Here is a 15,884-nt window from a genome sequence, read left to right on the forward strand (position 1 = left end):
GCTGTGGGTTTTAAACCAGATTTACAAGTGTCTCTCAGACTCAGGGTCAATATTTAGAATCACTGGCCATGACTAATATCTTGACAGTAAACTGGAATTCTGAAGTGTTTACAAACATGGCTGGGATGTTTCCATCCCAAAATACCTTTGCTGCCAATATTTTCATTTTATCCACCTTCCCTAATGCAAATTGTATTATACCATGTATGTCACTATACTGAAGGATAAGATACACTAAAGTAAGGATACAGCTGGAAGCCTCTGTCTTAAATAAAATTGTCCATTTTATTCTACTAATAAATGCACTAACACTGAGGAAATATTCAAACTTTAAACCACTTCAACTGACAATCACGACAAAGAACGGTCATGTCAGAAGAATATTTAATCTCTGAAGGAACGAAGATGCTTAATATCTCAGTTACCACTAACTGACAGTACATGTAAAGCTTAAAACATTAAACAGAAAACACTTCTAAATAACAACAGCTAAACCAGTATTTACTGGTGATGACACAGAAGTAATACACAAGCACAGGGTTTTGCTTTTTCATGTTCAACATACCTTTTTTTGAGCAGCTTCCTTCTTCTTCTTGTCTTCTTTTCTCTTTTTCCTTTCTTCCATCAACTGTTCTTCCTCTTCTTGCACTAAATCCCTGAACCACACAGTTTGTAATTAACTCTCCCAAAATACAATCTGTACACACTTAGATTCATTTTAGAACAATTAATTCACAGTGACACAAAAGGAACTGGGGAATTTTACTTCTAATTGGATAACATTTCTGTAGGGACTGTATTTTCATTGCAAATCACAAGCGACAAAACTTTAAGAGCTGATGCAGTGTCAAGCTACATGTTAAGGCTTTCTTTTTTCTAAGACTTATGATGAAGGCTTAGACATTAATTTGATTCAAAACCCAGCACAAATTCCAATGCTGTTTAATCTGTACCTGCTCCTGTGATCCTGTGCTCTCCCATACACCCAGCAATGGGCTCCCTGGCCACGCATCCCATGGCACCCACCCCGCAAGTGGATCCTGAACGGCACCTCAGCCAAGAAACAACCAGACACACGTTCTCCTGCCAGAGCAGGGGCCAATTCAGCTGCTGTGTATCTGTATGGGCAGTAGTGCTCACATAAGGGAGACGTGAACAAGAAGGGACACGAACTGAAGTGCATGGTCAGACCAGAGCAACTTTAGAGTATCTTACACCAGGGACAAAACTCTATGTTGGCAAAAGTGAAAACAAAACTTATTACACTAATCTAAATTCACTTCATACAAACGTTACACACTAAACCACTGAGCTCTGAACTGCTCCCTTGTCCCGCTGGGACAGTTCAAAGGGGTTCTCCTCCCAGGAAGGACAATGCTGAAATAATGATACTTGTATTTAAATTTCAAAACTTGTGGCCACTTGGCTATTTATTGTTAACAGTAGTTTCAAACAAAAACAGATCTGGTAGCATTTTCCACGATATTAACTGTGGAAGAAGAAAGTCTGCAATACTTCAAATATTTATAGGGCATAGAAACTTCTGAGACTATTAATATTAGTACACAAGAAAAAAAAAATCATATGATAACATTTTGGGTAACTCAAGCATTCTTCTCAAAGGTATTTTTATAGTATTTCTGCTGCCAGACAACAGTTATACTTTATCTAGATGGTAAAAATCTATTTGTAGGGAGAGAGGAAAGTTTTATATTCACAAAATTAACATGTATTTGCCTTCTTAATTACAAATACTTTTTCTGATTTCCCTCTGTAAACACAGACTCTTCAGAGCATGGCTACTTGGGCCTGTACTACCACATAGAAAGAGCAATTTTCATCCCTGCTTGCTGAGATCTTCATTCTTGCTGCAAATTCAAATTCATCTTCTACCTGCTTCTTTTCCCAGTGCTCTCTCCTGTTGGAGTAACACTGATTTACTGTAGCCCAGATCCCTTTTCTCTCCCACCCCTCGCAGGGTGACTGTTCCAAGTTCCCAGAGACCTGCCTGGTGCCGTGGGTGACACTGCAGGTATCACCAGCTGCAGAGCTGCGGCCGTTGGGACACAGAGCAGCCAAACAACCCCAGTGCTCTTTCCGTCACATACACACAGAGTAACCTATCACAGACCGACCAACCACCACTTTGAAAAGTTTCCACAGACCAAATTCTGGCTTTTATTATTTTCTAATAACAGACAGCAAGTGTACGTTATTTCTTTTTTAAAAATAATTCCTTCCAATGTGTTGATATTAAAAAGAAAAGCTAAAAATGTTATTTCTGACACTCCTCTATGTCAGTTGCACTGCAAGACAAATCACAAACTATCAAACACAACTCGGTTAGTTTGCATTTTATAACAGTTTCATCATTTGGATATGAGATTCACTGAGGACTGTGTTAGAGCAAAAAGCAATCTTGCATTTGCAATTAGGTATCAAAAAGTATTTCACGGACAACTAAGCCATCAGTCACATAACCACAGAAAACAATTACAGCTGGTCAGTGTCAGTTAAAACAATCCCTTGAATGCTTTGCAAATTTGAGGTAATGATCAACCTGCAGTGACATCTGTGCACTTATGAGGGTGATACATACATCAGCGTTGTCCTTCACTGTCTGGCATCCTGAGCATTTGTAACCAAACTGATGCTGGTAACACTGACTCTCAGTGTTTTCAAGTATTTAAGAAATTCTGTTTCCAAGCATTTAAGAAAAATAGATTTTAGATTATAAAGTCGGCTCAGAACACATTAAAAACCCCCTGTGATTAGCACCAGGACCCTAGATGACCCCTGAAAAAAAAAAAACCCATACCCATTCATGGCAGTTTTTAAAAGAGTATTAGATTATCATTATAACGTTAAACCTCAGTGACTGGAAAGCAGAACTAACCCACTGTACAGTGAAATAACAACAGTAAGGCCCTTACTGCCCATGTTCTTCACTGAAAGCCAAATCTCTCAAGGAAGGTCATCCCATCCCCGCTACCCTCTCACCGAGAAACACTGATTTGGATTTGCCTGCCAAGTCATCACAGTCTGAAGCAGAATTCCTGAATTTCCATTCTTGACAGCTGAAAGCACAGGTTTCCTCTGTTCTAACACATTAACACACAGCCCTCTCAACAGACAGCAAATGACAGTATTTATGCAGTGGATTCCAACACCCACTAGAACATATAACAAACAAGCTACATTTTTAATGCTGCTCTTTGAGTAAGAGAAGTATTACATAGTATTTCCCATTTAACATCTTAGACTTTAATAGCTACCTATTCCTGCTAAGTACTCCACACTTATTATTATTATTGAAAACAAAGTTACATTGATCTTTAATTTCAAACGCTCCAGCACTGTAAAAATACCTGGGTTGAAATACACCTATTTAACCTTCATTCTTACATTACAGAAGAGGAACATCAAGTACACCCATATTTGCCCTGGAAGACATACTGAGGATGCAATAATTAATGTTTGTGCAGCATGCTATCTTTGCTGTTATAATACACAAAAGGGAAACATTATGCCACAATAAAATTACAATTCTAGTCACCTCAATGAGGAAATTATGGTTATGAAAAGAATTCTGACACAAATTAAGATCTAAGACATGGCACTGCATTATAATGACTTGAACTTGGTTTTCATCTCTGGAAGCGTTTATCACTTGCACACAGCGAGTTCCAGCTCCGCGATGCAGCAGGTTGCAGTTCCCTCTAATGCCAGTTACCAGCATCCACCCAAACCGAACCACCTGCGCAGCAGCATCGCCCCCCTAGGCCCTGGCGTCTGCACACCGGAGAACAGAACAGCCCCTCACAAATGTGCTGCAGAGCTCCCGGCTGGCAGCTGCTGGCCAAGCACAGCAGCTGCTGAGCCCTGTGGAAGGCATGGGGCCCACGAGATGGTGCTGCACAGCTTGGAGACACCGCTGTACAGCTTGTGAGACACTGTTGCACAGCTCTCTGACACCACTGCCCTGCGCACAACTGCTCCTAGAAGCTAGGCTGGGAAGAGGCTCTCCCAAACACGTGGCCTCTGAAGCACCTGCCAGGGTTTGGTGCCATTGCTGTGGCCCTGCACATCAAACACGGATGACCCCCGTGTGGTGCTGGTGCTGACACACGGGTGACCCCACGTGGCGCTGGTGGCAGGCAGCAGCGGGCAGGGGTGGTGCACGGGAAGCGCTTTGCCGCTGGTGAGAGGAGCCCAGCTGAACAACCAGCCACCCTCTGAGCGGCCCCGTGTTCCTAACTGCAGGTAAGAGATTTATGGGTCCATTTTCCAAAAGGATGCATGTCCCTCAGCCCATCCTGGGCACAGGAGCAGCACCAGCACAACTGCTACCGAACCCCAACCAGCAGTTCCGCCTAACTAGTTATGGACTTTCACCTATTTACTACACGGACTAAACACCAAAGTAAGAATTAACAGTGATTATACACAGTGGTTTTTGAAACCACTCTAAAATTGCCAGTGACAAATACATAAAATATATTTTTTTTAAATAAAGAAATAAATGCTTTCCACCATTTGCTTTCCTTCTAGTTATTAATTAACTCGCAGTGCCCCAGTGGAACACTGTCGGACAGCTACACTGAAGGATCGGGCACTGAAAAACCTTTTACAGTTCTGCAAAGACAGTAAACATGTATGCATGCACATAGTATATGTTCAACTTAGGTCTGATATTCTACACTGACTTTCAAACATATTGCTGAGAATCAGTTTTGACTACTTTTCTGTATTCTAACAAGTTCCCTAATATTTGTTTAAATTATGCAATTACATAAAAATCAAAAAAAAAATCTCAGTTTCTATAAAAACCAATAGCTAGCTTTTCTACTAAACCAGTATTACACAAGAAACAATTAGAAAATGCGTATTTTGATTAAAAAAGGATCCTCCAATTCCTTTATCAGTGCTTCCCACAAAATAGCATACTACACCAAAAAGAGCACTCTTCAAGCTTATGGAATAGAAAACTGTACTTTGAACTTAACAAAAAAACCCAACAAAACCCACCAGTGCCTTAAATGGAAACATTCTGGCAACTAAAACCACTCAGCATATTACAGAGGAGGAAAGAAAGCCTCAGGCACAGATAACAAAACAAAACCACTTATTTACAGATGTCCTGTGTGTGTGTATGTGTTAATTCTTTCCAGCTATTAACATATAGAAGAGGTGCTGCCAAGTTAAAAACTGAAACAATTACTTCAATGAATAATTAATTAGTAAATGTGTCAGCTACTTTCTTTTTTGCTTTTCAATACCTCAGTCTTTAAATTATCACCCTAAAAGGGAAGCAATAGAATTCTAACTACCACGTCTACCACTATCAATGACTTGGAATGCACTTGTCTTTCCTGTTTTCCTGCTGCAGATGTTGGCTCAACTAAACCATGTTCCCAACTATATGCACTGTAAAGATGTCATAGCTGTGGAATAATGGCTGTATTTCTGGAATAATAGCAGTTTCACCCTGGAGTTCCACCTGCAATGTTCTCCACTACCCAAGCACACAAAACACACACCTTTCCCAATCTAAATACACAAGACTTCAGTGGCAGCACTAAACAGTCCCTATCTCCATTTACAAAGGCGGAATGAAGATGATGATTAAACTGTGTCTCCATAGCCACACTGGTCACATAAAGTATCTGCAGCAGATGCACAAACCCAAATGACTGCAAAGTCCAGCAGCTCAATCTAAGAGCACTCGGCCTCTAGGCTGCTTCACCCGTACCAGCGCAGACTCAACAAGTACAGCGCACAACACATGTGCTCTAAGACTGCAAAATGAAAAGGTAATCGCAAGTTACCTTAAGGGAGCAACCTGACAATGATGCATGACCTGGAAAAGTGTGTGTAGAGGAGAAAGGAATGCATGGGTTTGACTAAGTATCTCCAAAGGTCTTGAGAAGTATGAACAGAATGCTGTCCCTTCGCAGTAAACTCGTCCCATTTGACAGCAGCAGTCTTCCCACAAGAAGTTTATCAGGAGAAAACCCACACCCCCAAACACCCAACAGAAAATCAAGTGCTTAAACAGAAACAACTACAGTTCTCACTGCTTCTCTACTCTTCTATCACCGAGCCATCTCATCTTTTTTCTAAGCAAATATGGAAAGCCTCATGGAAATATGGTGGTTATTCTAACATGGAAGAGTGGGGAAAAAAAAAAAAAAGTACAGCAGAAAGTTAGTAGAATACATGTATGAAATCTCGAGGTCTACATGATTTTAGGTAAAAAGTTTGCTCTCCCAGAACATGGATAGTCTGCATGCAATGCAGAGGTAATCTCCAGAGCAGAAACACAGGTGAGAAAAGCAGTGTGTGCATCTTCCCTGTAATGTGCATGCTTGTGGAGTCTAATTCCTGTGTTTGGAAACAAATAAATTGTACACATATTTCAGATATTTACCTTCTCTCAGTTCCACATAAATGAGGCAGGAAAGCCCTGTTTACCAAACAGAATAAAAAGTTATTTCTTAAATCAGAAGAACAAAATGGTGATTTTTACCATTCCCGACTGTAAACAAATTTAACTCTCACATTTCTTCAGTTAATAATGGACAGTTCCTGATCAGCAGTAGATTAAACAGGTGACATTTAATTTGGAACATTATGCAATGATACAGCGTGCAATAGATTTATTTGAATTACTGTTGCAAACCATGCACTATGTTTATTTTGAGATCAGAAATGTTTGCACAGGACCAGGCATATCTGCATTTTATAAGAGAGCAGGGATTAAATGAAGATTCTTTTCCAAAAGGCCAAACAAGCCAAATTACTAATCCTGAGTTTAAAGCACTAATCACTCCAACTGGACAAGCTGTAGTAAAAGCCATAATACTTATCCGACCGTGAACCTGCAGCCCAGGTCAAGAGTTCTAATAATATAAAACAGTCTTTTCTGTCCATTAATTTAGAAGCATAAACTCCAAACCTGACTTCACAACATGCCTGCAGCAATGCCAACATCCCATATATATGCCATCCAATTTTGGGTTAAGAAAAACCGCAGCACAGGCCTATTCACCTTTCCCAGGAAAAGATACTTGCTCTTTTACAATTCGACTAGGGCACTGCAAATTTAATAAGATTGCAAATCATGGCATTAAAGAAAGCATGAGGGCTATCTGTTGAGTCCTACAACGATAAAACAATTAATCAGGCGGATCCAGAGCAGGCATGGCAGTGTTTTATCAGGCTCTGTGCCCACGTGATGAAAATTCCCTCGCTAAACCTAAACCAGTTAAACTGCAGGTTTTCGAAACAACAGCTACTTTATCATTAACTTAAACCCGGTTCTGAATCTTTTAAATGCATAAAATTGATCCCTCTGTGTCAGAGAACCCAGAGTCCCATTCCACAGCAGCATTTATCCAGACCTGCCTCTGTCCCCAGCCCATGAACCCTGAGTCGAGGCAGCTCCATCATTCCCTGTCACCTCTTGTCCCTCTGCCAGTGGGACAGGACTCACAAAAACCAGAGAACTGAGACTTGCACCACAATGTTGTTTAGAATTTAGCACTCAGTTCATCTAAATAATATCGTCCTGAAATCACTTCTGGAATCAAGTGCACACTGAATGCTTTCCACAGAACACCAATGATTTTTTTTTCTTCTCTTTAAACGGCACTTTGGTGCCTTTTCTGGACAGATTAAAGAGTTACAATTTGAAATAATTCCCTTCAAGTAAAGTCCATTTAACAATGACCTTGACATTGTATTTAAAAGCAATATGCCAAGTGTATCTGAAAGATTTCATACATTTCAGCAACAAAACCAGAAAAATTATTCATGCTTAAGCATATTACCTAAAAGAGGAAGACACCCATGACAGCAGGGGAAAACCAATCAGTTTCCAGAGTGCAATCACAAATCAATCTGGAAGTTGGAGACTGCTTAGGCACAGTAAATAAGAAAAAAGACAAGGCAACAAAAACTAATACTCTATTGGTTATATTCAGAGTTTCAGCACATTTCAAATGGCCCTAGTAGAAGTCCCCTTAGAAGTTTAAAAGCAAAAGTCTCTTTGAGGCCTAACTGGAAGAGGACACAAGAAGAAAGCAGGACAAAAGTCAAAAAGAATGTCAACAACAGAAAGGTAAATATTTGCAAGCAAGTCACCCTACCAAAAATAAATGGTGCAGAAGACATAACTTCTTAAATACAAAAGTGGTGTATATTACAGGTACAGAATTCTCAATTCAACTCTTGACTCTTCAGCTAAGGAACATAAAAAAAGAAACTGTCCCTTCTACAGAGTTCTCAAATACAAACTAACTTCTACCTGGAAATTCACCATCTTTAACTCTTCATGGAAAGAGGCAAAACCCTAAGAGTTATATGGCAACATACAGTGTATGTTGAGTTCAAAGTGAGTTTCTGGCCAAAAGCAACTACTTCTTGGCTCCCAGCGATATTCGCACAAACTGTACAGAAAAAAGCAAACAAACCCTCCATGCATGTTTTAGTTATTGTTACTTGTTACAGAAAAGTAAGTTAATTTTCCCCTTCAAAAACCTACTGTATTAAGGAAATTCTATTATAGAACCTGATATTTTTATTTTGCATAAGAAAACACGCTAAAAAGGTGTTTAGCGGATAGAATTAACTAACATTGCAGAGCTTTCTCTGTGCAATAGAGGACATTTTCAAATTCAAGGGGTTTTTATCATTACAATTACCATGAGATTAAAGCTCCAGATAAAGCCCGCAATGATTTCTAGCCCAAGGCTAACTCTTGATCTGAACTGCGGGAGGGAATTTAAATGAGTATCTTACCTGCTTAGTTTTCTTTCGACTTCTTTGGTAGCTTTAGCTTCCAATTCTCTGGAACAGAAAGTGGTGTTGGTTTCCATGTCAACAGCAATGCAGCACAAAGTGAAAAATAAAACTGGAGCGGGGTTAAGAGGCACATCGAGCTCCATATGTTGGTTTTGAGGAGGAAGCGGGAGCCCGCGGATTGCCAAGGAATCGAATGATGCGTTTGCCCAGGGCCAGCGAGGCGAGCGGGGCAGAAGCAGCGCCAGCCCCAGCGCACGGCGCTGCTCCAGCCCGGGAACCGTTCTGCTGCATCACCTCAGCCCGGTGCTGTCCAGAACCAGCCCGGGAACCCTCCCCGTGCACCCCGGCGCTGAGGGGCCGCAAGCCCGCGGGACCGAACAAAACCGAGCCCAAGGGTCTGGGCTCCGCTCCGCGGGGCGATCGCGGCCCCGGGCCCGGCCGCTCCCGTCTCCCGCTCCCGGGGAACCCCCGCCCCCAACCTCCGGAGCCGCCAGCCCGATCCCCCATCCCCCCGCAGCGGGGCCGCCCCGGGCGCGGAGGCTCCTCAGCCGCCCGGCCCCTCCCCCGCCCGCGGCCCCGCTGGCGCCTCAGCTCGGTGGCGCCCGCCCTTCCCGCCGCCGGGCCCCGCCCGCTACCTCATGTATGTAAAGTGCTCAGAGTCCGGCCCGGCGTGGCTGCGGCCCGGGCCCGGCGCTGGCGCGGCGGCTCTAGGCGGCCTGGGCCCGGCACTGCGGAGCGGGAGGGCCCGGCAGCTGCAGCTGCAGCACCGCCGCCATTTCCTGCCTCCTCACCCGGCCGGCCCGGCCCCGCCGCACAGGAAGGGAAACCCCGCCCTGCGCAGCACTTCCGGGGCGCCTGCTCCCCGACATGGCGCCGAGGCAGGCGGCCTGGCACGGCGGGGCGGGCAGCGCCGTGGGCACTGCCCCAGCCCGCGGGACAGGCCCCCGGGTCTTGAGGGAGTCACCGCCGAGGGGCCCGCACTGCCCCGGGCCTCCCGTTCGGGGTGTGTGTGCGGGGCCGGGCGGCCGCCCCGCTCAGGAGACGGGGCCGGGGGTCACGGGGGCCTGTGTGCCCCGGCTTGGGCGCCCTGCGGTGACACGCACAGCCCTGCAGTGGCACAGCAGTGACACACGCAGCTCTGCAGTGACACAGCCGTGTCACCGGCCAGGGCAGCATGGGGACGGGGTGACCTTCCCCAGCACCGTCCCTTGGCCAGGTGCTCAGTTCAGCGGTTACTGCATTGCTGTGGGCCTTGTCATGAAGTTCACACATAATTCCATGTGCTATGGAGTGAAACACCTTAGAGAAAAGGCCCGTGGTTCCCCAGCGGTGCAGGATGAGGCTCAGGCAGGAACATACACACATTTCCACACAGATCTTTCCCTACGTGGGGCAGCTCTGTCAGCTCCTGGGCGCTGCCACCATGCTCCGCTCAGTTCTGAACTTTGGGGCATTGATAACTCTACCAAAACTGATGGGGCAAAAGCGCTGATGTCTAAATAACCACCACAGAGTAAGATAAGCCTTTTCTTTTATCCTTCCACTGACTTCATTGGGTTGACAGAGGGAGCTAAAATGTATATAGCACTTCGAAACCTAGCTAGAAATTGATTTATGTGAACACAAAGCTTAATCCAAAAACTACACAGAGATATTCTAACTTCAAACACATAAAATGAAGAGTGAGGAATATGTGAGCCACACTCCATGTTACTGTACTTGGTTTCAGTAAAAAACATCCCAGAAATTAATTTAGAAAATTCAAACCAGTCAAAGGGCTGACAGGGAATAGTGGGAGAGAACTGAGAACAGTCACATCAAGAAAGCGCAAGGCGGGGAGCGGACAGGCTGGCAGGGAACAGCTGTGGGGCAGTGACAGCCGTGGGGCACGGAGCAGCATGGGGCAGTGAGCAACTGTGTTCATACAGACTTGTCCCTGGCAGGGGGAACTTGCGCTGCGCTGGGTCCTTGTAGCCCAAACCCTGATAAAGTGAGAGCTGCAAAATGCCTCAAAATGAAAGCGAACCGATCTCATTTTCATTGGCCAAGTCCGCAGAGTACATGTATTTTAAGTTTAGTTAGAGCAATTTAAAGTGTTATTACTGGCTAAATAAGAAACGTTTAGAATAAGAAGCTTGCTTACAGTACTGCTTTTAAATCTGGAGTCCATTTAACATACCTGCATTTGAAAACATTATAGCTAATTTCTATCTCCAGTTTCCAATGCCCACAGGGTAAAATTCTTAGAGAGACGCAGACACACCCCTCTTAGCCAGCTGCATCGAAACTGAACACAGATCATCGGGTTCGGCTTAGGAGGTTTGAACTGGGAAGGAACTGGTGCCATACCAGCTGCACTGGCAGTGAGGATGTGTCACACTTGTAGCCACATCTCTGCAAAGCAATCTTTAAAAACTATTATTGAGTTGTTATTGTAGGTGCCTACGGTTCAGGAATTCAGTTTTCTTCTCAAGTCTATTCCGCTGTTCACATGGAAATAAGTGTCATCCTGTCTGCTCTATGGTAAGAGCTGCTGAGATAAGTGGTTTTGTTGGCAGAGGGAAGTTCTCACTCCCTTTTTGCGTCCCACTTGCACATTATTACCAGCATTTATTAGCCCAGTCGCAGTTGGCCTTTACCATTCTTATTAATGCTAGTGAGAAAATGAATGCTACGATATTCACTTGTGAAATAAATGGATGCCCTGAACAAACAAGCAATTGTCTCTGGAAATCCGCTGCAATATCAACTGTCTTTCTGTCAGCATGAATGAAGGAAAGTATTTTTCACCTGAAGAAGATCCTACATTATGGAAGATGAGCATTTATGACAATGCAGAGTAGCCAGTAAGGGTATTTTTGTCCTTTCCTTAGAGACTTAATAATACAGCTTGTATTGCTGTGAGCAGAGCGTGCACATGCATAAAGTGACTGTATTATTTTCCAAGTACTTAAAAGGGCACTGACAATTTGAAATCAGTCTCTTAACTTCTGTTAATAACTTGGAAGTTAATTTTGGTCTTGTTTATTTTTCTTCATATGAAAAAAATTGGATTCTCATGTAACTGTGTGTAACTGAAAGCCATTACTTCCTGTAGTCTGATTTAGCTTGCTGTTCCATTCACAGCAGTCCTGTTTTATGTTATCTTGATGTAGGAGGACTGCTGCTAAGTCTGGCCTCAGTTAGGAAGGCTAATAAATGCATGATGTACTCCTGTTCTGTCATTTTGTTAACTATATTATACCACTGTCAATAAAATTCATAGTCAAGGTCTGTAGCTTTCTTTATTATTTTAGATTGTTCTCTAATTTTATTTATGCACGTGCTCCTAGCGACTGGAGCGCTGCAGCAATTGCTTCCATTCTGCCTTGTAAATATTCTACTGCAGCTGGTTATGCGCTGTCAGCAGATCTGTGGCATTAACTGACCCTGCTCCTCATCCCGTCAGCTCCTCCTCGCATCGACACCATGATCGGCCGGCTGCGTGGAACACAGGTGTCACCAGTCAACGGTCACCTCGCGGGCACTGGTGCACCGCGCAGAAAAAGGGCGAAGCCAAGGGTGCCTGTGCAGGGCAGACCCTTCCCACACATCCTCAGCACAGACGCAGACTCGCTACTTCCCACTCTGAGCACAACAGTGGAGATTTGGGCAATGTTGTATTTAGTGCTGTTAACACTATGGTTAGACTGTCAGCTGCTTTTTGGTTGTGTGCTCGAATGTCTCCACAGCACTATGGCCACAGAAGAAATCAGAAATCATGGAAACAACTACTCAAGGGCAAACACCCTGCCCTGCATCCAGGCAGCTGCCACAGGCAGAGTGTTGTGGTTACATTTTCACCATTGGGTAAACATGCCCTTCTGGGCAGTGATCCCCAAATACCTTTTCCCAGCAACAGCAGCCACACCTGCACCCTGCCAGCCCGGCACACACCCGGCCCTGCCATCTTCAGACCCCCAGGAACTTTGCAATTGGGATTTTCATATAATTGGAGCACGAGAATACAGGAGATGGAGAAACATAGTGACTAAAACCAGTTAAAAACGAGCTGGTGCCATTTCAACATTTCCCATCCCCTCCACTCTTCCCCGTTATCTGCAGTTTGCTGTCAGGGCTTCCCGCGAAACGAAGGCTCCAGCACGGAGCTGGAAAGCAAATATGTCAGAAAATACGTTCTGCTTAATGTCTGGGGAGAGTAAAGCAAGGGGCTGCTGTTATCCAGCGATGTGAGAAGTGCGGGCCGGGGAACGTGGAGAATTTACCGTCAATAACCGTTTGCTGCTTGTTACATTTAGCATCATTACACAGAATGAAGATGCTGTCACGAGCAAAACAGATTGTTTTCAAAATTGCACTTGACTTAAATAATCTAAATGAGGTGATCTGACAGACAAGGGAAACCAGTCTCCTCATTAACACAGGGGCTCTGTGTGTTGCTCTGCTTGGAAGCTTCTCTCCTTGTTCATTGTAGAGGCTTTATTTACAGGATGCATTTTTAGAGCTATTTAAAAATAGCTCAGTGACGGTGAGAGGTGGCGATACGAAGGTACTGCACAGGCAGTGCTTACTCATACAAACAATGCCTGCCCAGGAGCTGCCCCATTAAATCAACCGGGCTGTCTGTGTTAGTGAGGAACGTTTGGGTCTCTGTAGGATCCATAATTAGGAGGAGAAAACACAAATGACAAAGTTGCAAGTTGCTAATGGAAAGTGTTGGGTTTGCCTTCCAAACAGACCAGGAAACCAGACAGAAAACAAAATCTTGGGCTAAGGCTCATGATTAACCAGGCGGTGCAGATTTCGCAGGCTGCAGCAGCAAACAGTGTCAGATCTGTGCTCAGGAGAAGAGAATTCCCTGCTTTGCCTCCAGGCTCCCAGTGCCTTCCCAGCATCATCACGGTTACAGAGCGATCAGAGCAGCGGAGAGCAGGAACTTGGGGTGATTAAATGGGAATTTAATCCTACCCTTCAAATCAGCAAAACATTGTAAAAGATAAAGAATTTCCCTGTGTTTTAAAGCCAGTCCAACTTGCTTTCCCTGATCTGCGTTTGGGAAGGCTGCCAACTGCAAAATGGAATCGCTGAGCCTGGATTTCACTCTGCATCAGCCAATTACGCCGTCCCCGCATCCCCGCTCTCCTAAGCGGTGCAGTGCAATAGACATGTCCAATCTTTATTTATTTGCCAGGGCTGCATTGCACTTCAGAACCCTAATGTTAAAGTCTTAGATTATTTAAATTGCTCCTGAATGTATCACAGTATCACAGTATGTTTGGGATTGGAAGGGACCTCTGAAAATAGTTATTTGGTATGTCCACATAACACTGCAGGACAGCTGAGATTCACAGTATCAAACCCTCCAGAATTCTCTGATAACAGAGACTGGGGTGTGCTGCTCTGGACCGACATCTCCACCGTCCCTGGCTGCAGGTGTGCAGTGCATGAATCTCATTCATTGCAAATCTGTGTTGAGTTGACAAAAATTGCAGGGTATATCCCAAGTGTTGAATTAATGTTTGTCTATTTTCATTTATATCTCTTGCAAAATGTACTTTTTTTTTTTTTCACTTGGGCTTTTTTTATAATCACTGGCTGGCTGCTCCTGGTTGCTCCTCTGGATCTCCCAGGGCTGGAAACCTTCCTCCTCCTCCTCCTCCTGCTGCCAGATAAATTCCCCACAGCTGCCGTCAGGGCTGCCCAGCTCCTGCTGTCCAAGGACACCTTTATCAGAGGATGGGCTGCTCCTGGAGATACCTTAGTTCTAGACAAAGCTGAGATACCGAGCTTCTGCCCTTAACAAAGTCTTCACTCCTCTGCACACCCTTTCCTTTCTCATCCTGCCTCACCTTATGCTCTGAGAGCATATGGGGGGGCCCTGGGGAGCGCCAGGACCTCAGCAGGGACACACCACTGCCCTCCTTTGTGTCCCCTTTGGTGTCCCCACTCTGGGGAAGGGTCTCTGAGGAACCAGAGCCAAGGAACGTAGTGCCTGGGGGACAGAGTCTCCACTAAACCTGCATCAATGCACCTACACCCACACTTTGGTGTATATCTGTGCACACTGGGCAGATGTGTAATATCAACCCATCTTCTCAGCCCTGACCTCCCCTGGCAACAAGGCTGGAAACTGCAAACACCACTCAGCCCCTGCAGCAGGGACAGAGCTGCCAGCAGGATCCTGCTCCAAGCAGCTTTCTCCCCTGCCCAGGGACTGGGGTCTCAGCCACTGGGCTTTACAGTTCAGCAAATCCACCCTGGGGACAGGGTTGCTCTGAAAATGACACATCTGACTGCGAAAGAGAATTTCAGATCTGCCCAGGTAGTGGGAGAGAGAAAGAAAATGTCTCCCCCCGCTTGCTCCTGCCCGTCTGACACAGCACAGCATGCACTGACCCGTGTCTGCCCACTCTTGGCAAGGGGATGTGCTGCCTGCAGGGTGCAGGTTACAGCTCTGCCCAGCGATGGCATCTTGGCTGGGGGGAAGAAGGAAAGCAAAGAAATGCTGTTCTCGCCCTGCTTAAACCCCGTGTATTTGTGACCAGCTATTTCACCAATAAAACAAAGGCTGCTTTGAAATGGATGCCTGGCCTGGCCGGCTGCCAGCGCCGAGCAGGAGACAAAGGCTGGGAATACAAATGCGGCGCTGGAAGTGGCAGCCGAGGATGCTGCAGCAGGGCGAGCGTGTTGCCATGGAGACACGGCAGCCAAACTGGGGGATGAAAAGACCCGCACTGGGAGCCACTGGAGCCATGAGACAGGGTCAGTGGTCCCTTTGGTGCCCAGCTGAGGGGCTGTACCTGGCAGGCAGGACCAGATGCAGCTCCTTGTCATGCTGGTGCCTCAGACCTGGGCTGTCCTGGGGGGATGAAGACAGGGAAGGGGTTTCTCAGGAAGCACATGTGCTTTAAACAGATAAGTGGAGACTCGGGGGTTCTTGTACCTAAGCACTGGGTTGACTTTGTGAGATTCCCCACCACAGTCCTCGTCAGTGCTCCCTGGACCAGGGAAGAGCATGAGAACAGGGTGGCTGGTCTATGAATGGCTCAGTCATGCAAGGTCGACAGCAGCTCTCACCT

The 15,884-nt window shown here is 45.3% G+C and overlaps 1 protein-coding gene across 12 annotated transcripts in view; it reads right to left on the bottom strand.

Annotated features, from left to right (window-relative positions):
- Positions 1-15,884, bottom strand: part of TNRC6A (trinucleotide repeat containing adaptor 6A) — a 72,396-nt gene that overhangs the window by 36,459 nt on the left and 20,053 nt on the right. For 4 of the 12 annotated variants that reach the window (XM_065850833.2, XM_065850828.2, XM_065850830.2 and 1 more), the window contains exons 1-4: positions 9,441-9,603; positions 8,803-8,850; positions 6,431-6,466; positions 566-656 (exon numbers count right to left, since the gene is read on the bottom strand). In XM_065850833.2, the coding sequence (XP_065706905.2) occupies positions 566-656; positions 6,431-6,466; positions 8,803-8,850; positions 9,441-9,445 (180 nt within the window). In that variant the 5' untranslated portion in view covers positions 9,446-9,603. Of the gene's footprint in view, positions 1-565; positions 657-6,430; positions 6,467-7,832; positions 7,903-8,802; positions 9,221-9,440; positions 9,605-15,884 lie in introns of those variants that run through there. The other 8 variants (XM_065850832.2, XM_071815343.1, XM_065850826.2 and 5 more) reach the window with 5 other exon arrangements.

This window comes from Patagioenas fasciata, chromosome 15, assembly GCF_037038585.1.
Source record: "Patagioenas fasciata isolate bPatFas1 chromosome 15, bPatFas1.hap1, whole genome shotgun sequence".
Lineage (NCBI taxonomy): Eukaryota > Metazoa > Chordata > Aves > Columbiformes > Columbidae > Patagioenas > Patagioenas fasciata.